General features: G+C 40.7%; 1 protein-coding gene across 2 annotated transcripts in view; it reads left to right on the forward strand.

Annotated features, from left to right (window-relative positions):
* The window catches only part of SEMA3D (semaphorin 3D), a 153,874-nt gene extending 133,797 nt beyond the window's left edge, over positions 1-20,077 (forward strand). The window contains exons 16-18 of one of the 2 annotated variants that reach the window (XM_072858402.1): positions 1,856-1,920; positions 4,183-4,322; positions 14,168-20,076. In XM_072858402.1, coding sequence (XP_072714503.1) covers positions 1,856-1,920; positions 4,183-4,322; positions 14,168-14,581 — 619 coding nt within the window. In that variant the 3' untranslated portion in view covers positions 14,582-20,076. Of the gene's footprint in view, positions 1-1,855; positions 1,921-4,182; positions 4,323-14,167 lie in introns of both variants that reach the window. The other variant, XM_072858393.1, reaches the window with a different exon arrangement.
* Positions 20,078-24,013: the final 3,936 nt, after the last annotated feature.

The following is a 24,013-nucleotide window of genomic DNA, read 5'->3' on the forward strand; positions in this document are numbered from 1 at the left end:
TTCTGCCTTTTGCATAGGGCACCACCGTAGTTATAAAGCGGAGTTTAACATAGTATCCCAGCATGGTCAGTAATAAAACACATTTAATTCTCTGATCTAAACGAACAAGCTTCTCCTGTCTGATTTAACTAACCCAGATAACTTGGCTCAATGAGTGTCACTCTCATCGATTGTATTTGTGGTCTAGCCATGAGAGGGAGACAGAGATTTAAGTACTGTGATTTGGCCACATCGGGAGCAGTTTTTCCCCAGTGAAAGAAGTTTCATCTGAACTTTCTGTACTCACCAGCTAGGACAGCAGCATGAATCTGCATGGAGGGAGAGCATTCTGCAGGCTCTAGCAGTGCAGTACCTAAGTTGCTGGATGTGTCTCTTGGAGTTTTTGGCTGATTTAGCCAGAACTCTGAGCTCGCTCCTTGAGTTAGAGTCCTTCACAGCCTCTTCATTCCCCTTTGGACGAAGCCTTCCTAACGAAGCCTGCCATTCTTGCAGTGAGGGTCAGAAGTTGCAGACTGAGCTTAGGCTCTGGAAAGAGACTTTCTACCTTAGGGGCTGCAGGACTGGGACCTGAGCAATTAGACAAACCATTGAAGTTAATGACTCATAAGTTATCATGTCATGGTGTCAAGGAACTTTATGTGTTTTCCCTCAAAGCCAAAGCAAACTAAATTCAGAGAAGCATAAATGAAAGGAGAAAAGCAAGTGTTCAGGCTCACTGCAAAGTTAGTGACACATGAGGTTTGCTGAAGCCCGAGGTGGGCTGGGACACGGAGATTGATGGCCCATGCTTTTTAACAGATGTGCAGTTTGGTGAGAAGGCCAAAAGTCTGTGGCTCCAAAACAGGGGATAGGTGACTGGCCTTGGGAATCCTCCAATAGATCAGTTACTTGAATATTTTTCTTCTGTGTAGCAGCCTGTGCTTCCAGCATGTTTACAGCTTTTACCACAGTGGACAGCTCAGCCTTGGGAACCTGCTGTCCTGCCGCAGGCGTTGCTCTGCACATAGGAGGTCCCACTCCTGTTATCTCTGGTGTGGCTGTGAGGGAGGAACCAGTTCCTCCCTGGGTCTCCAATTCTTCTACTAAAAACTTTAATTACAAACTTTTGTTTGTAGCTCCTCAGAGATAAATGCAATCATCCACAGAGGAAGAGTTTACTTTTTTTTTTTTCCAAATGCTATTAGACTGAAATTACACTAAATCGCAGTGAGTTTAAGTAACACGCCCAGAGATTAGCAGGTGAGTTAGTTGTGGAAGGGAACAGACCACCTCAGACCATTGTCTCAAGCTTTTTTTCTGTCCATAAAGATGAAAGATAATCAGATTTGTCAATTGTTAGTTACCAAATTAAAACATACGCTTTTCTCCCTTCATTTTAAAGGTTGGTTTACTAGTCAGTATTGCCTTGGGCTGATCCTAAGCTCAAGTTTGAATGTCACCTATTGAACCTCAGATCTTTTCCATGACATACAACATTAAGGATGTTTTTAGGTGTTTCGAAGACAGTCCACCCCACCAGGACACCCGTGCCCCATGCTCCTAAAGCAGGTTTAGGTGCTCTTTCTGTCACTATATTGCACGCTCTTTAGTCTAGGCGGATTTTTTTCTCTCCCTTTTTCTCTTTCCCCTCCCAGTGGTTTTCCCAAATCACAGGCTCTTCTCTTGATGTCAATTGTACAAATCTCTCTAGGCCACATGCTGCTTTGAGGGTGAGGCTGGTTTTAGTTAAGACTGTAATTGTCAGCAGTGGGGTGGGAGCAATGCGAGTCCACATCTGCTGAGCTCCTCTGTATTTTGTTGTTGAATTCCAGCAATTATGCCTCCAGTGTTACAAGTTTGCATGCTCTTCCCATAGGCGAGCCAGAAGGCAAGATGTCAAATATGGAGACCCCGTTGCACAATGCTGGGATGTGGAAGACAGTGAGTATTTTGCACCTTTCTTGCTTTTTAGTCACTTTGACAACAGAGTTTGCTGTAAAGGTCTCCATCTGTCTGTGAAAACCTGCTGAGCCCAACAGAATAACACCGTTAAAGCAGTTGCCTTTCACAGACTTCATATACATTACCCCTCCCACAGTTAAATTTGAGGAGCCAGGGCTGATAAGGGGCAGCCAGCATGGGACAGCACCCTCATGTCCCTTACAAGTGACCCTCCTCAGCACTCACCCAGGGGAGGAAGATGTGCCCATGACGCACAAACATCACACACATCCCTACAAGTAGCTACCAGGACCTCTGTTCATCCAGAAACAGGGGAGATAATCCCGCGAGGAAACCCGCAGGGGTGAACAGGGAACACACCATCTTTTCCCCTTATGCCGCATACACTTGACACAAGTCCCAAAGCCCAGCTCCAGCTGCCAAACCAGCCCCTTCCCCTCCCCACAGCTACTTAAATACTCCTATTATTAGCAAGACCCTACCCCCCCTTTCCCCGTCGGCTCCCCCCTCCCTTTCCCACACCCTCTTTTCAGATGCCAAAGGGTCTGGCTTGCTCCTTTGGCAACTGCAGCACTTCTCTTACAGCGAGCACTGTCAGTATGAAATCCTGCGGTTGCGGAGCAATCTCTGTGGCAGCGTAAAATAAATGAAAAGCATTCAAAACCAAGCTTGGGTTTGTCTGGGGCTCTTCTAGCTGCTTATTAAAGTGAACAACCCAGTCAAAACAGTATTGATTGTATCACTGCGCTGAACATTTGATTCGGGGCGAGCCACCACTTTCCATTGATCTCTGGTTATTTTTGTGCCGCTGTGGTGCTGGATGCCTGCCGCAGATCTCGGCGTGAGTCACTACAGAAATCAGAGCTGCTTGCCATAGGATCAAAGACTTAAGTCTGTTGCACAGTACAGAGGGCTCTGACTGTACATGTGTGCTTGCAGACATAGTTAAAAAGTCACGGTAAAATCTCATTTCCATTAAAGTCAACGACAAAACTCCTGTTCATTCCCAAAGGTCCAGAATTTCCCCTCTTGCTGCTTACCATGGCTCTCCAAATAGTGGTATCTGAGACTGTGCAAAGCTCAAGGTTATAGAAACCTTAACAGGAAGGCTGACAATGTCACATTTTCCTGGAAGGATAAAGAGATACTGGAAGAGTTGGCTTTACTAGACAAACGTAAAACGACTTAGCACAGAAAATTGTATTAATCCTTTGCCCTGATGTAGCACCACCAATAGAAATTTTATCCAGCTGGGAATGACCCCTGTGTGCCATAAAACCATGAAGCTGACTTGTGCCACTCCAGGCTCTTGGCTTATTTATGCCATTTGCGATAATTAATAACATTATGGCCCCAAAACCTATTTAAATTCAGTGCTCCACTGTGTGAGATTCCCTCCCAGAGACTTCATTGGCTGCATGAAGTTGTTTGGCTCTACTGAAATCTCAGTGGCACAGTGAAATAAAAGAAAAGCATTTAATGCAGAGAGCTTGAATTTCTATAGATCTCATATAGGTACTTATTATATTGAAAAAACAATCCAAAATTGTATTCATTTTGTTGTTGAGCTAACTTTGGATTTAGGAGACACCACTGCTTTCTGTTATTCCTTCCTTTCTGTTATTGGCAGGGCGTAAGAAACAGCTTTAGTCTGATGGTAAGGCAGATAAGACACAGGTAAGACAGACTGGAAAGGGAAATGGGGGTGCAGAGATTAGAAATTACTTACTCAGGTTTACAGAAGGGCAAGAAAGGAGCCCAGATCTGCTCATGGCTCCTTCAGTGTTTGGTCTGAAACATACTACAGAGCATTTAAGATTATACTGAAGAAAGGTAAACTTCAGTTTACTTTAGCCCTGTGACTCCTTTGAAGTGTTTGGGATGAACAAACCAGACCGTACCATCTACCTTTAGCAGCTCTAGCTCAGTTTTAGTAGTTGTGTTACTTAAAGGGAAAATACAAGTCAGATTTCAAATTCCTCAAAGGTGAAAGCCTCAACTTTAAAATGGAGCAAGCTCGTGATATAGATTTTATTGACCTCCTTAAAAACCAGTTGCACTGAAGGAAGGTTAGCAGCCGCCTCTAAATCCTCATAGTTATAGTTTAAGCTAAAAGTTAAGTTTCCTTTTGCTTTTTTATAATTCACTCACTCTTATAGCATCTGTTCTGAATCAGGCTATTTTCCCATTGCTTTAAAAACCAGGTCAGGGTTAATCTCCTGTACCATGTTTGCTTTCCAGGCATTAGTCATGAAACTGCTGATGAAAAGGTGATTTTTGGCATTGAATTTAATTCAACTTTTCTGGAATGTATTCCTAAGTCCCAGCAAGCCTCTATTAGGTGGTATATTCAGCGCTCTGGAGAAGAACATCGAGAAGAGGTAAGTTATAGTCATCAAGGCAAGTTTCCTCTATAGAGAATTCAGCTGAGCATTGAAAGGCAGGAGTTATTGGGATTAGTTGATGTTTTACTTTTCCTTGCCTCACCTTAGGTATCACATAGCATTCTGGTATCACCATTTGGGGCATGCAGTGGGGAAGAGAGAAGCCATTTGCACTGTGTCATAAGCAGATTTAGATATTTATTTTGACTTACATGCTCATTCTATTAAAAAAAAAAAAAAAGATGAATTAGGCTTTGAATAGTGGTAAAAAATCAAAGGACTGAAAAAAAGCCCCTTTGTCCATTAATTAACACAACAACTACTTCTGTAAGTAAAAGTATGTTGAAAACCCTTTGTTTTAATAAAATCTCTGCTCCATTTAGTGTCTGATTGCATTCCCTTATCATGTTAAGCAGTGTAGCTAAGAATTGCACGTATGGCTTGCTGCTTCTCTCCATCTCTCCCCAGAGAAGGAATGGTCTGTGCAGTAAAAAGCTTTTTATTTGCTTTTTTCTTGTTAGTGGAGTCTGAGAATTTTTCTTAAATGGCACTCTGCACTGATACAGAGATGTCAGGTTAAAGAATTGCACCTTGCATCTGGAGTAGAAAGTGGTGAGACTTGTGATGGCCCTTAATTCCTGCTGGAGGCAGCTTTGGGGTCCTCACTGATGGAGAAGCCCTGGAGAAGCCTCCAGGTCCTCGTGTACCCCCTGCACAATTTCCTGCTGATTCCTCTCTGAGCTAGTGACAAAGGGGCCCTCTGATCTGCGCAAAAGTTCAACAAGCTGGGACGGATTTGGACTGGGTTTGAGTGAGTTTCAAACCTCAGGAGTTTTCATGGCCTTTCTCTTACATGAGTGATTTTGTGTCTGAGGCCAAGTCCTGCTGTGATGGCAGCCATGGCAACGGGGAAGGAGAAGGGAAAAGAACTGCCCTTTCAAATGAGCTGGTCCCAGGTGTTAGATACGCTTTTTTGTTAAATGTTCATCCGAGACAAAAATTAGTTTAAATGACAGGAACTATCAAACACCCAACCAATCCTCCACTCTTAATGATAATTCATCCTATGAGACTTTCTGAGCACAGAAAATGTGTTGGGTCTTTCTAAAGGCGGGGAGATGCAGGCCAGGGCAGGTGCCCATGAGAGCATCACCTCTGGGTGAGATGTGACTCATGGTAGTAGTGCCAAAGTTGCAACCCTGGTTATGTCTTGGCCCAGAAAGCCAGAGTAAGGGGATACAAGGCACTTGTGATCTTCCACCAGCTAAGACAAAAAAACCTGCAAGGCTTTATGTTGACTATGACACTGCAGTACTTTTAATTTACTCCCCTTCTATTACTCATGCTTTGGATTGGCAAAGATTCTTTCCTCTGCTGAGAATAGAAACTTCATTAATTTATAGACACAGTGCTTCCCACAACATGCACTGAACACCAAAAGAGATTACTGGTTTGAAATACCACCTCTAACCTCCATTACAGCTCACACTTGGAAAAAAATGTGATCTTCTGATCAACTGGCAAAGCACGCTCTCAGCCACAGGTGGTTGAAGTGAAAATGGAGCTAGGAGTGTATCAGCCTTTAAAGACCTATGGGCATTCATTGTTTGTGCTTTAATTGATTTACCTTTAACTGTCCTGTACAGAAGACTCTACGCTCTACTTCCCTAAGGCAGCAGTCTGTAAATGCACTTACATATTTGATCAGGGAAACAAGTAAAGTACTTGCTTAATTCTAACCATGTGCTTAAGACTCATTTTTAAGTAAAATTAAGCAGATAGTTAACTGGTTTTTGGGTTTGGTTTTTTTTTTTTGGTGTGTTTTTTTTCTTTTTTCTGGACAAGAAGTTATGTCAAGTTTTGAGGAGACTCAATCATTTTTTAAAACAATGTATTGCAACTATAGCATGTGCCCGAGCGTCTCAAAAAGAGCTACAAACTTTGTGTAAAGCATCCAGTTCCCTGTGAAGAATGTAATATTTCTGTATCATAAGAAGTCTCACTTTCAAGATTTGAAAGCCTCTTTTGAAGGGCTGCTTTTATCTGTGTCAATTTAGGGGGAAAAAAAAAAAGTTGATTTTCTCATAAATCACAGGTTCAGATAGGCCTCTGAAGGTCAGGAAGCCAAGCTCAAGCTATCTTTCTTATTTGATTGTAGAACAAGCTGCAGGTCAAACCAACTTTCGAACAAAGTTAGGGCAGGCTAACTTACAGCCTAAGTTAAGGCTATATTATTTTTTGCCACACTTCGTATTTCCAAAAGGTTCATTGTGGCAGTGACCTGGCCCCTGCTACTTGTTCTGGGCCAAATGCCAGTTACCCAGGCACGGGAATGTCCAATACTGCAGGGCTGCCCAACGTGCCAAGGATGTGCACGTTGAGAGAGAGTAAGGGGATGCGTGCACACGTGTGATGGCGTTTGAAGCTCCAGCAAGGACACAGCATACATCTTTGCACATTAGCAGCCTTCCACAGCAATGTTTACTGGGCTTGCTCTGTGTAAACAGTCTGACATCTGTTTGTATGAGAAAAGTAAAGCTTTGCTAAAAGGCTAGATTAACCTTTGAGGCAAATTTAGAAGAAAATTTGAAGGAGAAATCTGCAGACAGATTTTCTACATTATGAATGCTAACAGTAGGCAAATAGCTTTTTACCACATATTGTCCCTAAAGCCATAGCAGTGTTTCTGTGATCTAGCTTTGATAAAATAGAAGTTGGAGCACATGTTCCGCAACTCCTTGGGGTGGTGGGGTTTTTTTGGTTGTTTTTTTTTTTTTCAGTCTTTGAAGATAACAGCCCATATAAATGCATATGCACACATTGATGATTACAGGATCATATCACTTAAAGATAGTGTATAGCTATTAGTTTTGTTTGATTCCTGCCAGAAAATGCTTATAGTAACAGAATTTCTAGTATTTTGACCCAGGTTAGTTCCAGGGTCCTAAGAACTTGAACTCCTGAGCAAACTCAGCTTGCACATCTTGAATCATCATACCAGGAGATATCATTTTTAGAAGGAAAAAAAAAAAAGCTTTTTTGATTATTTTTTAAGATAAAGATATTAATCTAGAAATGTCATGTTTTGAAATGCATGTACCTAAAATTAAATTCCTAATTTCATATATGGGTGCTGAAATAAATGACCGGATATGTAGAGATGCTGAACAATCATTCCTCCTATTAGATAGGATAAGGGTATTTGCAGGTTAAAATGTTAATCCCTTGTTAACTTGGGGATTCAGAAATTGAGATTTTCAGGTTTTTGAATTTGACTTATCAGTGAAAATGAATTCATCAGTATTAGAGCCTAATTGGAGGCCTTCCTAGAAAATCCAAAGATCAGCAGAGTAATTGACTTTCTTTTCAAAGTACTTCAATTTGACAAAAATACCATATGTGACAGAGACAGTGTGGTCATGTTTAATGTGTAGCTTGATCTTTGCTCAGCCGATGCCTTACCGCAACTTTTCCCATTACAATTATATTTTCTGCTCTCTCTCTCCCTTCCTGCAGCAGATTTCTCAAATAACACTGTACATTATTTTAGTGCACGTCTTAGCGGTGTAACTTATTGTGATGACGATACCATGCTTTGCAAATCACTCTGTGCACCTGGAAGTTAGGTTACGGACTTTTAGTTCCAGGGCGGGAACTGTAATGTCTCAGCAAGTCTTTAAACCTGTCTTTACAAATAGATGGCTATGCAGTGTCCCGGACATGCACTACAGCTTCCTGAGGGAAGGAAAAGGGCAAAATCCAGACTAGATGGGAAGTGTTTGGCCCAGCAGGATGTCCCTGACATTTCACCCTTAGGGTCATGGTTCAGAATGTGACTTCCAGGCAGAGCAACCTGTGGGGAGGGACAGGATCTCCTGTGGTACAGGAGCTGTCACCAGGTCATTTTGCTGCTAGTGGGAGTACATTTCCCTATAGTTTGGGGCCATATTAAGGTCAGGAGTCAAATATCTAGTGCTTTTGTGTTTAGTGTTGCTCACGCAATTGGTCACGTTTGTTCCTGTGCGTGCAGGGTTAGTCACTGAGATGAGGGAGAGTGTTTCGGTGGCTGGAGTTCATAAAAAAAAGCAGGGACATCATCTGTTCGTAATCTCTTAAACTACTGAAGTTTTCTGAAGCTTAAAACAGATATTTATTTATTTCTCAAAAAAAATTCCTATGTGTTATGTTATGTATATAATAGGTGTCAGGACTGCAAAAAGCAATTGCATGGCTCCCTACAAAGCCATTAGTTTTGGTGCCCCATGGCTCTGAAAAGCGTTAGCTCCCCTGCTTTAGGCTGCCCTTCACCCCGAGTCTCCTGTGGCTCCAGGTCTGCCAAGCTGCCACGTCCCCTTGCAGGGGACAGAACAAACCATATGGTCTGAAGTAACAGAGTAGGTGCAGATCACTTTTAACTCTCTCCTTTCTGCTCTATTCATACCTGGGGGTGAAAATAAATCCACCAAAAGGCAGCAGGGCATTCCAGTTTCTTCTTCAGCAGTTCTCGTCTTTTCCTTATTCCTGCCCCACAGCCTGGGCTGTGTTTTTTTGACGAACCCAGCTTACTGAGCATCTGATATTTTGGTAGGTACAAGAGTGTGACCCACTCTTGGACAGGACATCTTGCTAGGCATAAGAGTGTGACCTAGCTCTCCCATCGGAGCAATGAGATGTTGTTTCCATTCCACATGTTAGCCAGACTGAGAAGACATTTTTCAGTTTATTCAAGACATAAATTTCCATATCTTTTTGCAGCTGGAGATTTTTGCGTCATGATGGTGATTTTCTTTGTTACAAATATCTGGTCAGCAGTATCTTGTGAAAAAAGGTCACAGATTCAGTGCCAGCCCTAAAATCTAAGACTTGGATGAGAGCTGAGTAAGGAAGAGAACATACACCAAGGTCTGAGTTTCCAGTAGTACCTTCTGTTAGAGGAGGGTAGTTCAGTGTTTGAATCCTTAGGTCAATGAGAAAGACATCAAGAGGGGGACAAATAAGAAGAGATCCATTCTGCAGCCTAGGGACAACTTATAGCTCTCATGCTTTCACTCTTTTATGTTAATATATGACTCATTCGCTCCCCCCCCAATACCTTGAGATTCTTAAGTAAGATTAGTATTTTGGACAGTTTCCTGGGGAAAGAAAAGAAGTAACTCTGAACTGAGATACAGCACGTGACATTTCTGCTTTGATTTGGATATACTGGGGGGGTAGGAGTTTAAAATTTAGTCTCAGAATAAGAAGTTAGCTTCACCTTCAAAATAATAGGAATCATGAGTCTCCATAATGGCATTGTACCGGCAACATGTTCTTCATTTTTCCTGTGGCTTCTTGGTAAACAAAAAAATATGTTAAAAAAAAAAAAAAGAAAAGAGAAATTAACTCTACAGCTGTGTTGGAGTTAAATGATTATTTTCCCAGTACGAGAGAAACAAAGTCATGTGTAACAGTAATGCCAAGAAAACCCGAAGTGATCTTTATTTCCAGTCAAATGATGAGGATGAAGAAGAAAACAATAGAAAAACAAAGACGAATGTGAATTCTCAGCAAATGTTCCTCATTTTTCTTTCTCCTCCTCTCAATTTGTTCAGGGGTTGCAGCTAACCCATGATTAGTCCAGCTTTACCTCTAACATTTTTTTCACATGTTGATTAATGAGGGAAGGCAGGCTTTGAAGCCACTTTCTTCTCCCAGACAGGTGCAGTGTTTTAACTGTGAAAGAGTTGACATGTGAATTATTTGTAAAGAGGGAGCTATCTAAACACATCATTAGCAAAGGACAAAAGGCATTGACCTAACCTGGTGCCACAGCACTTTCAAATCCTTGGTTGTTTTCCAACTTACTGATTGTTTAAAGATTTGCCATCATTATTGGCAATGCCTATTTTTCCTCCATTGTTAAATTCAGGTTGTGAAAATCAAGTGTTTGATTTGCATGGAGATCTTTTCCCTTTGTCAGATACTGCCAGTATCTCTGGCATGTGCCATAATTCAGGCAATGTAATTTTAGGCAAACTTATGTGCTTATCATGAAGGATGAAAAGTACAATTTGTTGATAAAATATTGTCAGAAATCTGCTCCCACTCCACTAAGAAAAGAAAGTTAATGGTAATCAATTGCTTCATTTTTGTGGTTTATAATTTGTTCCCTATTGAACAAAACTATGTCTCTTATGTTTAATTTTTATTGTATGCTCAAATTTAAGCACATGTCAGCAAGCTTTTATGAATTAAAGCCTTTGTGCTTCTGAATTGTTAAATCCTATTTACAAATGTTTTAAGAGAGTTATTGATTATGACATATTGCGGGGGGGAAGCAGTGAATCCACAACTGACCAAAACAAAATGATGTCTTTTATCTAACTAGTCTTTTCATTTTCCTCAAAATTTAATAAAATATGTTTTACATCTATAGGTCAGGAACCAAAGAGCACATTAAGCATTCAAGTGAAAGGTTAAAGATCTACTACCAAGTAATGAAATGCCAGGTGTTTATGAAACTCCAGAGCCCTGTGGGGGGAAAAGTAGAGAGGAAAGACAGGAAGAGTTCTGAACCTATGGGTAAAACAACATAAACAGGATACCAAACAGAGAAGTGAGGGGGGAAAACAGTAATGAAGTGTTGCTCAATACGTGTGAAATCGGAGCCATAATTTCATCCTGCCAGAGGATAAGAAAGGAATGAACAATGAAGGCACAGAGAAGGAGGAGGTGACAGTTACTGTAAATCAATATCCAAGGTTAACACAGGACATTCTGTAAGAATGCTGCTTCATTAAAAATAGGAGTCGTGATGGGCTGGGATTAAGGGACACAACCAATTTAGACTCTGTTAGCTTTCTCTGCAGTATCCCAAGGCAGAGGGGAGGCAACTCCATCAGTTAACACGTTTACAACTAGAAAGTGACGGCTGCTACACAAATGGTAAATAGTTAGGAGTAGCAGGGTGCTGGACTTGGGGGTCCAGTGATCTTTTCAAGTCTAGAATTGCCATTATTCTGCCTTCCTTTCACTGAAAATAGGCGAAGCACTAGTGAGGGCTCTTTGGACTGGCACCCAGCCAGCTGAAACAGCCAGCTGGAGATCTTCCAAGTGTAGGAGGTACACAGCTGTCAAGACGCTCTAGACTACAATACTGGCAGAGCCACCGGTAGGCAGATGCTACTGCTGCAATTGCATCAAGCCCTGAGCTCAAAGAGATCCATCCTGTTTTCACTCAGACAATGTGGGAACTTGGTCTTTGCGTAGTGCCTTATGAAACCCAAATGTCTGGAAATTATCTGCTTCTTCCCATCCTTTTCCCTAAATTTCTCAGACTTGGGTCTTCATGTTGATATGAAACCTTGGCAGAAGAAAGATGGGCTTCCTTGTTATATTGCAACAGCCAAGCCTCCAAGCACTTCTACCTGGCCCCTGTTCCCGCATCTCTCTGTGGAGTACAGCACCACAAGTAAACACCTGCCCTAGACATATTTCTGCCTACAGCTACTTATTTGTGGATTCATTTATACATTTTATGCTCCTGTTTTTACTGTAAGAAAGGTATACTTAGTTGGAATGAAGTGTCACTAGCTGATAAAACTGAGGACTACTGCCCTATGCTGTAGGTTCTGGAAGTGGAAAAGTGATCTTTTCTCGTCTGTCTCCCTGCTATCTCCTGTGTATGTGCTTGTGGCTTGACCATAATTTCTCTGGTTTAAACTCAGTGTAGTAAATCAAAAGTAGCTTGTGCTCATGTAGCACCTGTTGTCAGGACAATCGATTTTCCAGGAATTTCCTGAAATTAGTATGATTTCACCCTGCTGGTGCCAAGTAGGCATGCTTATATACAGTTCACAAACAAGGAAACTAGAGCTCAGGGTAGACCCAACACCATCAACTGGTGGCAGGAGTCAAAAAATACTTGGCCACAGAACCAGGCAGCCAGAGCCACGTTCTGACCAGGCTTTTGTAGCAGTTGATTTCTTGTCTCTGCTGCAGTCAGATCAATGTTAGTACACAGGCTTATGTCCATCCATCCGCATGTCTATCTATCCATCTACCTATGTATCTACTTACCTACCTACCTACCTATCTAATCTATATGTTACTGAAGACTATTACAGCTGATACAGTAGCAAGCCAAAGTGTCTCTCTCTCTCTGTGCATGTATTATATATATGTGTATTGCTTTTTCTGGTGATCTCAAAATGGTCTCTCAAATTATTTAACCCTTCCAAAGTCTTTATCATAGAAACTTAGAAAAGGGTAAAGCTAAAAGCCCTCAGGTCATCTCATCCATCTCTTTGCTCCAAGAGGCCCTATTACAATAAAGTACTAGTGAGTTAGAATTATAACAGATGGAGAATCATATGTATGTATACATTTTTTCCCATGGACTAGAAGAGGGAATCATGTGCAGATTTTTTACATAAAGAAACAGTGTGTAGCTTGCCCACTGTGAATAAATCTAATTTAGTCATCTTTATGCCTCCCTGATCTTCATCCTCTGAAGTTTGCTGGAGGGTCAGATATGCACTCTGGGAAATTTTCCAGATTCTGTGTTGGTTCTCTCTGCCTCCACTCCCCCCCTTCTCCCCGTCTTAACCCCACTACTCAGCCTTGTGCTGAAGTTTTTCTACATTATAACAATGCCACCAGCAGTACTGAAGCTGCTTTTAAGGCCCTGGCTTTGCTACGGGCTGAGCAAGCAGCACGCCAGGTCCTTTAGTGCCGTGTTGTGCTACAGCCTCTGTGTGGCAGCAGAACATAGCACGCCTGGGAGGTGACAGCTTTGGACTGGACCAGGATCATTTTCAAAGGAAATGCTGGTGTTGGACACTGGGAGTTAGGGCTCTGCTTTCTACTTCCACCTCTGCTACTAATCTTTATACGGTCTTTGGCAAATCACTTACCTTCTGTTTTCCCCAGCTGCAAAAATACTTAGGTGCCCAGTGCCCTACCCTGGATTTTTTTTTTGGGGGGTATGCTTTTTTTTAGTCTTAGGTTATTTTGGAAATAATTTTCAGATCACCAGATATGTAACTTACCTGACGGTGTTACTACTTTAAGGTGCACCTTATTTTTAACATGTGAGATCATGCTGTATTTTTTGAAATATTTCCATTTGTAAGTGAAACTACAGTTCTACTCTGACAGACTTCAGCTCTCACTTGCAATCTCATTTCTTTTCTTTGCCTTTTTTTTTCTGTAAGTTCTTCACAGATCTTAAAGTCAAAACAATAAAAGAATTGTACTGGGTTGTATTCATCTAACCTCATTGGGTGCTTATAATCACTTTTCAATGAGTCAAAGCCAGGGTCAACTTCCTTTTGTAAAACACGGTTGAAGAAGATCAGAATCACAGCATTTCACTTCACTTCAAAAATCAGTAGTAGTATTTTTTTCAGTGTAATAGAGCCTCAGCACTCCAGATATATACAAGCACCCTCGTATACTGGGTGCATTACGGACACGTCAAGAAGTGCAGATAAAAAAAATGGATGGGATTTGTGGCACTAAATAGCTACCCTTCCTTGGAGAATTTAGTCTAACTTGTTGCATTGTGGTTTGATGAGTGTTACTGTCTGTCCTTTCAGCTGTACAGCATGTATGTTTTACTACTGCATGCTGAAAAGTCAGTGATACAGATGCTATAGTTAGGAGCAGAACTCAGACTTTGAAAGGATCTCCTGGTATCTGTCCCAGCTCTATATGCCCCACCACGTGCTGGCACCTGAGGGATGGGGCATGCTGTGTGCCAGCCGAGCCTTTTCTCCACCTCAGTATTGTGCTGACACGCACGTGTTCTGGCTTTGCTGATGAAACTCATGTATTGCATTCTTCTTTGTCCAACCCAACAGCTGAAGGCTGATGAAAGAATCATCAAAACAGAGCACGGGCTGCTGATCCGCAGCTTGCAAAGAAGGGATGCGGGAGCCTATTTCTGCAAAGCCCAGGAGCACACCTTTGTCCATACCATCGTGAAGCTGAATTTAAATGTCATTGAGAATGGGCAAATGGAAAGCACTCAGAAAACTGAGGACGAGGAGGGCCGGGTGAGGGATTTGCTGACGGAGTCCCGGCTGAGGTACAAGGACTACATCCAGCTTGTCAGTAGCCCCAGCTTTAGCCTGGATGAGTACTGTGAACAGATGTGGCACCGGGAGAAGCGGCGGCAGCGGAACAAAGGTGGTGCCAAATGGAAGCACGTGCAGGAGATGAAAAAAAAGCGAAACCGAAGGCACCATGAGCCAGCCAGGCCACCGTCTACGTAGTTTGTAAATGCTATTTAAAGAAAGGACATTTTCCATGAAAAAAAAAAAATACTGTGTTCTAGTTTTGTGCATCTTGCCTATGAATTAGTACTGCTTCTTATTGAAATCAGATAACTCACCATCACTATTAATCTGTATGAGACTGTACAATCGGATTCAATACCAAATGAGATGTTCCTTATTGGAGTACCACACACCAGGCAATAGTTTCAAATGCATTCATTAAAAAGAAAAGATGCACACTTTTAGGTAATTTCTGGGTAGCCTGAGGCTACATGAGCTGTGTTCTGTACTTCCTGCATAACTTCCACATAGGATTTAGTGTCCGTGTTCCCATGTTAGTATTTGCTGCCACATTCCACCCCAGAGGTGGCTACATTTCAGGGCAGGGCAGATGTATTTCTAGTTCTTTGGCATCTTTCTGAATAAGAAGCATGGTAGAAATGTGTGACAGATCTGCAAAAATACCCACTAATTTACCCATTGGGCTTGTATACAGGCACATCGGTGGGGTTTGCTAGCACAGAGAGGCACAGCAAAAAATCAAATTAAGTATTGGCTTAGGGACAACATTCATTCTCCCCATTAAAAAAGAGAAAGCATAATCATAGTTTAAGAGAGGGGAATTATCAAGCGTTACTCATTAGAGTTTGAGTAGCCACCAGTTTGCAGTCCATCTGCTGAAATGAAATGTTGACTCTAATTGAAACTGCCACTGAGATGCTTGGGAGTAAATTTCCTAAGTGGTCTGTGGGAGGTATGTGCACAAATCCTATTAACAAATAATGGGATTCCTGCCTGCACCTCTCCTATCTCTCCAGAGGTTTGACTCTGACTGTTTCTCTGGCCCTTTGCTAGCTTTGTTTTATGCAGAGGAAAAGAAAAATAAAAGACAACAACAAAGCTAAAATGAAAGACGATGAGGGAAAATATTTAGTGGCTGAGACCAGTGCTCTTGACACAGAGCTGACATTCCTCAGATGTGTGTATTCTTTGGGATTTTCTCCCAAAGGTCTTATGTATTTTTAAGTTGAAAATTTGCATTGTTGGAATTAATACTTTTATTATAATTAAATAAAACAAAAGATGTCCATGTGTAAATAAAACTTGTAAGTTAGAAATATGCTATATACCATAATTTCATTTGTAAAGTGTTCCTTGTTCCTTGGTTCATATTTTGGTTTTTCCTTGGTTCATATTTTGGTTTTAATAGTGTAAATTTTTCCATATAAGCAAGAAACACTGGCCTCATTCTTGTCTATTTTACATCAAAGTGATTTCAGTGATTTTATTCCTGATATGCTGCAACAAACACAAGCTCAAAATCAGGCCTACTGTCTCTTCTCATGAGTCACAGCCCCCCTTGCCTCTCTTCCATCTAACCTCCCTCCGTTTTGCCTTTCACGCCTTTTTGAGTGTGAAATGACAAATTAGCCACTTCCTCACATGGAAGAGAGCTTTGGTGGATACCGAAACGACAGACTTTACTTGTTTCTCATGCATTCTGCAGATCTTGAGAGCAAAGTCTGTGGGAAACCCGTGTAATTGGTGTGCACCTCATTAAGGAACCGAAAACGTTGGCTCTGAAAATTGTAGATTCGCCCTTGCCCATGCTAGTGTTTGTGTGCGCGTTCAGTCCCTGATCGATAATTGTGTAGATCCAATTTGCATCGTTGTTCATTTCCTCTCTATTGAAAGTCAGATATGGTGAAGTATTTGTCAGATTTCAGAAAGGAATCTCAGCTTACCCACGTTTCTTGTAAAACCTGAAAGCTGAGTTTGCATGTGTTGTATAAAAGCCAGCGATACCATATGTCATTAATTTTAGATGCTTTTTTATCTGATGATGTATGAGTTAATTAGGAGATATTAGATAGCATGCGTACAATGCTTTGATAGTGTAAAGCACTGAGTGCTAAATATTATAAAATATGTCTGTGGGGAGGAGGGAATTTCTCAGCACAGGACCTTTAATCAGCAGAGAGACTGATGCTGAAGATACTAACCAGTCGTACAGTACTTTGAGAACACGCAGAGAACTTTTTGGTATTTTTCCTGCAAAATAACATAGGCCAGGCATTTCACAAGAGGCTCGTCATTTGGGGTACCTTGATTTTAAGGCCAATTAAGACTTCTTAAAGGAGGTATGGGGGGTATTAAACTACTACATATAAAGCACCCTAAGACAGGGATACTCAGTATTTTGGCTGGAAGGTTATGCTGTCAGCATACAGAACCTGCCCAACTATTCCTTATTAGATTTTTATCAGTCCACAAAGTCCCATTTCTCTGACTTGGACATTAAGTAAATGAGTGGAACTACACCAAGGCTATGGAATAACAGGTGGTCTGCATTCACATGCACTGACAAAGAACCTACTCTTCTCCCCGATGGTGACACAGTACTTCAATTATTGCATTTCAGACAACTCTCATCACATGTTTGCCTACTAAAAAAGCAAATCAATTTCTTCTCCCATATTTTTTCTCCTCCATGAAAACTAAATAATCTGATTTATGTTTAGATATGATTGGGGGTATGTATTCTACAAATGAATACCCGCCCCCCCCCCCCCCCGACTTTAGTAGAAGTCTGGGATGACTAAGGGTCTCAGTGCTGGGAGCATTAGATTTAAATGGTTGAATTAAAATGTTATTACACTTAAAACCAACTTTCATTTCTTTTATTTCAAATGTTGTTGCAATGAGATTCTTCTTAAAGAAATGACCTCATCAGTCTGGGGTACAGTGGTAGCGTAAAACCCCAAGTGAGATATAAGGCCTCTTCCATCATGGGAAATAAATTCAATATCCTCCAAACCAGTGTGCTGTATTGGGTTCATGCCACCCCAGGGAGCATATTTAATAATACTGCATAGATAAAAGTCTGTGTTTTGATACACTGTGTAAGATGTATGCTATAGCTGTCAGGGCTAGCACAGCTCCTCATGCACAGCAGGTATTACACATGCAAGGAGGCTGGAGGACCTTGGAGACCAGGGAATGAGAGGGACAGATCAGGGATCACTACAGGAGGTAAGACAGGGTTTTGCTAGGCAGGACTCAGCAATGCAAACCCAGGAGTAGGAGCAGGAGGAGCAGCGGGTCTTTCCACAACAGTCCCAGAGAGGGGTTCGGAGGATGAGCTAGCCCAGAAACTGTAACAGGAGAGGATCCCCCTCTTTCCAAAAAGTTTCATCTTCTGTAGAATTTAAAGGCTCAACTCTAAGTCTGCTTAAATTTCAAATCAATGATTTGGGGGTCAGCTGGGCTGATGTGAGCTGTACTATGAGCCACAACAGGCCCATAGTTAAAATGAAACTGAGCCTTGCCTCCTTCAAGAGCTCCATAAAAATGAAGTTAAACGAAGTCTTGGTCCAGAGTGGAAAAAAGTTGACTACACCTTAATAACTGTAGGTTTTAAACAGATCCCTTAGCGCATATGATGCAACATAGATATTTATTTACATATGCATTCAACCAAGAGTCCAATTATTAATACATTATCTTTTCCTTCAACAAAACCTTTCCATTGACCCTCCTTCAGCAAAAGGTCAGTGTTGGACTGAACTGAAGTGGTTTCAAACAGATTCTTAGAATAACCAGCACAATGTGAGCTGTAGTTATAAAAATGCTGAAAACTGACATAAGCTTTAAAGCCCAACAGGGCCCTAAATTTTGTAGCGATCTTGCAGTCAGTTAAAATAAAACAGAAAATGGGATTAGCAGAAAAAGGAATAACGTATTAACACTTATTGTGATAAACTAGTTCTGTTACTGGAAACTGTTCCAACAACAGGTGTGAATGTGTGTTCATGCCATAAGCAAATACTTTTCTCTCCAAGCAGTTAAACTTACATTGCTTGAGGTATCTAAGAACCTGAATACTTTCCAGTTCATACGTAGATTTTGGACCTGGTTCTTATGTCACTCATAATGAAGTAATTAGGTTAAATGCAACAGATTTCCTCTGGTTCATGTGTTTTTGAGATCAGAAGATCCCTACAGTTCAAATGCTATGAACCCTTTAATCTAACCACTCTGGATATTGATCTGCATTTAACATTTCAGATAATGAATAATTATTTGTTATTATTACTCATTATTCATGTAATGAGTCCATGTCTCATAATAATGTCTCAATATTTAATAACGACTAATGGAAATTGAGTTTGCTAATGTTTTGTCATATGAGCATATGCGTATAGGAGTGCATATACAAATGTCTTATTTTCTGTTCATTCTGTAACAGACGTTAATTTGCAAAAGGCAAATGTGATTTCAAGAGTTAAGGTTCAGCTCAGCTTCCACTGACAGCAGAGATTAAAATCCTTCTGGAACTGAATCGTAGCCTAAGTAGACCATAATCTATTTATAGTCTGGTAGTCAAACACCCAAAGCTATGTGTTGTTCTGTAGAGTATATTGGCCTGCTTCTTCTTGCACACAGTTGTAGATGAGACGTGGAGGTCTAAGGAATTACATCTGCATGGATGGAAAATTAAGCCCACATGTCTCTCTAATATATTCTGTTACATTTTATAAACTTTTAATGCTCTCTATTGTAATATTTTACCACAGTGTTGCTAATATTACCCTGAACTAGGCTTCTGTCGTTAGCTGAAGTGTGACATTCTTTGCAGTTGTAATCCAGATTTTGAGGTTTGTAAAATAAGTTCATTACAGTAACAAAAAAGAAGGCATGGGAAAAGAGTTTAATTATAAATTCTACAAGGCAGATTTGTAAGATTTTATTTCTATATATTAAAATAGTGGTTATCCTAAAATGTGTTAGAAACACCAGTATTTGTTTTCCTTTTCTGGTCAGGTAAGGATACATAACAAATTGTAAACTTGAGTTTATAACTTGCCAATGTGTGGCTGAAACATCTGGTCTGACAGCTGTAGCAAGACGTGGTTTTTACTTGCTTGGTTTTTTCTTCCACTAGTTAAGCCCATTGTCTCCTGCCTTTGAGACTTTCTGGTCTGTCAGGTAACCCCACTTTTATATGGAGGAATACTTCAGGATCTGGTGTTTCCTCGACATATAAACATCCCTACAAAGCCATAGTTTCACAGTCTGCCTTCAGACTATGACTTTCCTAAGCATTAGCTTTTGCATTCAGTTGCAGATGAAAACCAAACACTGTGAGGTAAATTGGAGACCAGATGGGGTTTTCATTTACAAAGAAAATTTTTGGGACTGTTGCTTAGAGCTCTCCTTTCCCTTTTTGCTTATGTGGTTGCTGTGTATAATTCTCCAATTTAAAATCAAAGTCTTTTGTGCTTTAAAGCATAAGATTTTCCATGTGATGTAAAAAAAGAGAAGAACATTTCCAGGTGATTTTTTTTGATTGATATGGACTGCTGGTTAATAGTTTCAAACAGTACAAGCCAAGGAAATAATCTGTCCAGTCATAGATGGTTATATTTGTAAGGAGCCCAGACACAACTCAGCTTTGGGGGTGTTTCATATTCTATTCCCTTTCTCTTACAGCATATAAGTGCTGTGGCTGGGTTGGTTTGGTTATTTTGGGGGGGGTGGAGCGGGGTTGTTTTGGTTTTGGTTTGGGGTTTTTTGGGGGGGTTGTTTGGGCATTTTGTTTTTGTTTGGTTTGGGGTTTTGGTTTGGATTTTTTTTTTTTGCATGTGTGTGTGTGTTTGGTTTGCTTTTTGTGTTCTACTCTTTTTTTTTCATGTTATTTCTCCTACTAAAAGGAACCATGCCCAAAGACAGATGCTTTCTGGTGGTGCAACATATGACAAAGCAGTAAGAGGAACAGAAGGCTTGGGCAGATATTTTGGTATGGAGACAACATAGTACATTTGCAAGGGGCAAAGTCTTATGGCTTAAATGACTATGCTGAGAGTATAAAGACCGGTGTGCCATTTCTTTGGCCCAGGGAGAAGTTGAGGGTAGATTTACAGAACGTATATTTTTTAATTTCTAAAATATTGTCAATATAAACAGATCCAGAAAATCTAATCTGTTATTAGGCCTGTTATCTATACTTGCCAGAAATATTGAAATAAAAATACATGAACAGAATTTCACAGATTTCCACTTTCTAAATTTATTTTAATATTTAAAAATGCTTTATTTAAAAAAAATGCTGTCATTTTCATTTAAAAATACGTTTATTAAAAATGTTTTTCACTAAGAAAATATTTTTCCTTAAAATACTTTTAAAATTTGCACTTTCAAGTCTCTCTTTGCAAAAACATCAGAAAAAAATTGGAAAGTTGTAAGTGGAAGTGGAAAATATTTTATATTTCCGTGTGTTTTCAAGAAAGACAAAGAGAAAGCAGCATCAGAGGTTGTTCATGTCCTCTGTTGGAGACTTTATGTGACTTTCTTCAAGGGCGTTTTCTGTAGAAATGAATTGTAATAATCACATTTTAAGACTGCCTGTGAACATATGTTGGCGGTAAAAACTGGATACAAAGCATATGAATTGATGAAAATACAAATGAAAAAAGAAAATAGATTATCTCCAAACATTTACATAATTTTTTAATTTTTCATGATGCACGCATGTCCATTCCCCTCTCCCTCAGTGACTATCTCAGGATGTATATTGGCTGGGAAGAAAGGAAGAGATTACGAAAGCTTATAATCTCCAAATTCCAAATTCCAAAATGAAAAGTCACACTAAATGGACGGGTGCAAGGATTTTGATTAATACCTCACATTTGACCAGTAAAGACTATATTTTCTCCTGAGGTGAAATTCAACACTCCTTCAGAAGCCCAGCACAGGAATCGTATGCCATATACCTTTTTAATTTGTAAGGCATGAGTGGTACTTAGGTTGACTTTGCAAGTGAGGCTGATATTTTCACTCTGTAGTATAACTATTTATAGAGTAATAAGACTGAAACATTTTGATAAGAATATCTATTTGTAAATGGTGCAGCTCATTGAGTTGATATGATAACTGAAGTATAGCTTAAATAAACTGTGTGTTTGCCATGCCTGCTGTTTTACTAAATATTTCAATCTTATATGCAAAGGTAACTGAAACAAATGTATATTTCGTTTGTGCTATAATAAACAGCAAATTCTGAGTTTTTGCTTCTTCTTTAAACCCATGTCAAACTACAGAGTAAAACATGAGATTTCAGAGACACAAAGTCTGCAGCATGTCATGGAAATGGCAAGGATATTACTGCAAGGTTCAGTAATCTAAAGTGTCTTACTTCAGAAGTCTTACCTGAGTAAGGACTGTCTGAGATTCACCCCTCCACTGAGGATGTACCTAAGACCAACAGAGTGAGTCTACAGAAACAGCTTAGCGAAGCCATGGGCCTCACAGTGATTTAGATTAATACATGCAAAGCAATACACAATAGGCAGCTCTATAATTATTAATGTAAATTCAATAATAGCTTTTTAATGCACGTGTTTTGAGATAATTAGCAACTACTGTTGTCCTTAAAGACTCCACTGACATTGTGTTTTACAGTTACCCTCAAGCCAAATTGATCACCTTGGACTGCCTCAGGAGCACCTTTGGCTCTAAGGGAGTGTGACTGCCTCCCACCCCTCAGAGTGTTTTTGGGATGGGGATAATTGGGGAGGAGGAAGTGCTCTTCATTTTTTCAATCAGGTATTGCTGCCTCTGTCCACAGTTACAGCGAGATGGAAATTTTGGAAAAAAAAAAAAATAAAAATCTTTAAACAGGAAAATAAATAGGCTGACTGGTCCACCTCCTCTTCTAGCCTTCAGGACAGCCCCCTGTGTTTCAGGGGATTTATTAAAGGTTAAGGAGGCTATTTTGTTAACAGACGGCCAGCATGTTATTTCCAAGGACATTCGCACTGGTGCACTCAAAGATGCCTGCTTCCCAGTCCCATGCTGTGTCCATTAGACCACGAAGATTCTGACCCTTTGCTGGGAAAGGTCCCAGGGTACTGCCGGCCTGAAAGCTGACACCAAATCCCAACTGCGGCAATAGCATTCTGCTCACCTAAATTCCACCTGCAGTTGCAATTGGATATGGTATTCTTCATTTCCGAGCCTGAACTCTTGTTTCTGTGTTACCACGCGCTGCTAAACAGCTGCTGTGTTCCCCTACTCCCTCCCCACAGGTGGCTGCATTTGATAATGTCTCATGTAGGATCAATCTTGGTCCCATTGAAGTAAGTGGGAATTCTGCCAGCATGTCCCAGATCTGGCCCTGCATCCAGCTGGTAAAGCACTTCCAGCTCCTGCAGGAGAAGAGGTGCTCTGCACAGGCTGGCTGATTATCCAGGTTCGTTAGCAGAGGCGGGTGTCAGAGAGAAAAAAGAAAGAAATCCTTCAGCTTCTTTCTGCCACTGCTTGCTCAGTAAGAGCTTAAATGCAGCACTGTTCTGTGTGCACTCAGAGAAACAAAAGCTAATTAAGCTGAAATCTGTCATTTTCTCTGTAAGGATTTAGCAGGGTCAAACTTCAAGACAATTAGTGATGAGTCTCAGGAAGAAGCACACAAGCTCTTCTGCAGTTGCTCAGAAACATTTCCAGAGTTGATTGGCTTCCTGAGCTCTCTCTGCTCCACTCATTTCAGTGCATGGTGCCTCTTTTCAGGCCCTTAGAAACCAGAAGGGCTGTTAGCTGAGGAAGTCTGTGCTTAAAGTAAGAGGTATGAGGTAAAATCCGGCCCTTCATGATTCAAATGGCGGGAAGTGTTCTGGGATGTGTTCACACGCAGAGTCCATATGTACTGTGAAAACAAGCGACTGGGAGCTAACAGCCTGTTCATAATCATTTATATTTCTGCAAAGTAAAACACGGTGTAGAGGATACTCAAGGGTTCATATATTTTGCACCACTGCGTCCATGTAGTCACTGCGTAGAGTAATAACCAGATTGGTGCAGAATGACAGAGTCTGCAGTTCCCAAGCACATTTCTGCAGGAATGCTCATCAAATACTGGACTAAAATGTACACCAGCTTACAGAGGACAATTTATGAAATGCTAATACACATTATCTCTCTCCCTGGTTTTGCTTAAAATTCTTTATAACAATTTGTAACTGAATATATAACGGAAAAAGTTAGCAAGCATTTTTAAGAGTTGCTAGATGAAACTGAAGTGTTGTTAAGACAGGAAATGACAAACCTTGACTCTTTGGCCAAAGTTTGATTCTTTACCTTGCAATAAAAGTGTTAATGGCTATCATTTTTTACATCTTCCAGTGTCGCAACTACATTACATTACAATTACGTCTTCCAATGTTAGATGTATTTCCACATGCAGGAAAGAAAGTCAGCAGCAAAAGAGCAAGCTGCTCCTTTTCTGCTCCCCTCTTACAGGTAGGTGTGGTTCCTAACTTCCTCCCAGGAAAACTTGGCTGTTGTTTTTTCCTCATAAAGAAAACAACCACAAACACTCAGTGTTTGGACTGTATCTGCTAACACATACTAGACTTGCTTCTCTCTGTGGCTGGG

Source organism: Ciconia boyciana, chromosome 1 (assembly GCF_034638445.1).
Source record: "Ciconia boyciana chromosome 1, ASM3463844v1, whole genome shotgun sequence".
In the NCBI taxonomy this organism is placed as follows: Eukaryota; Metazoa; Chordata; class Aves; order Ciconiiformes; family Ciconiidae; genus Ciconia; species Ciconia boyciana.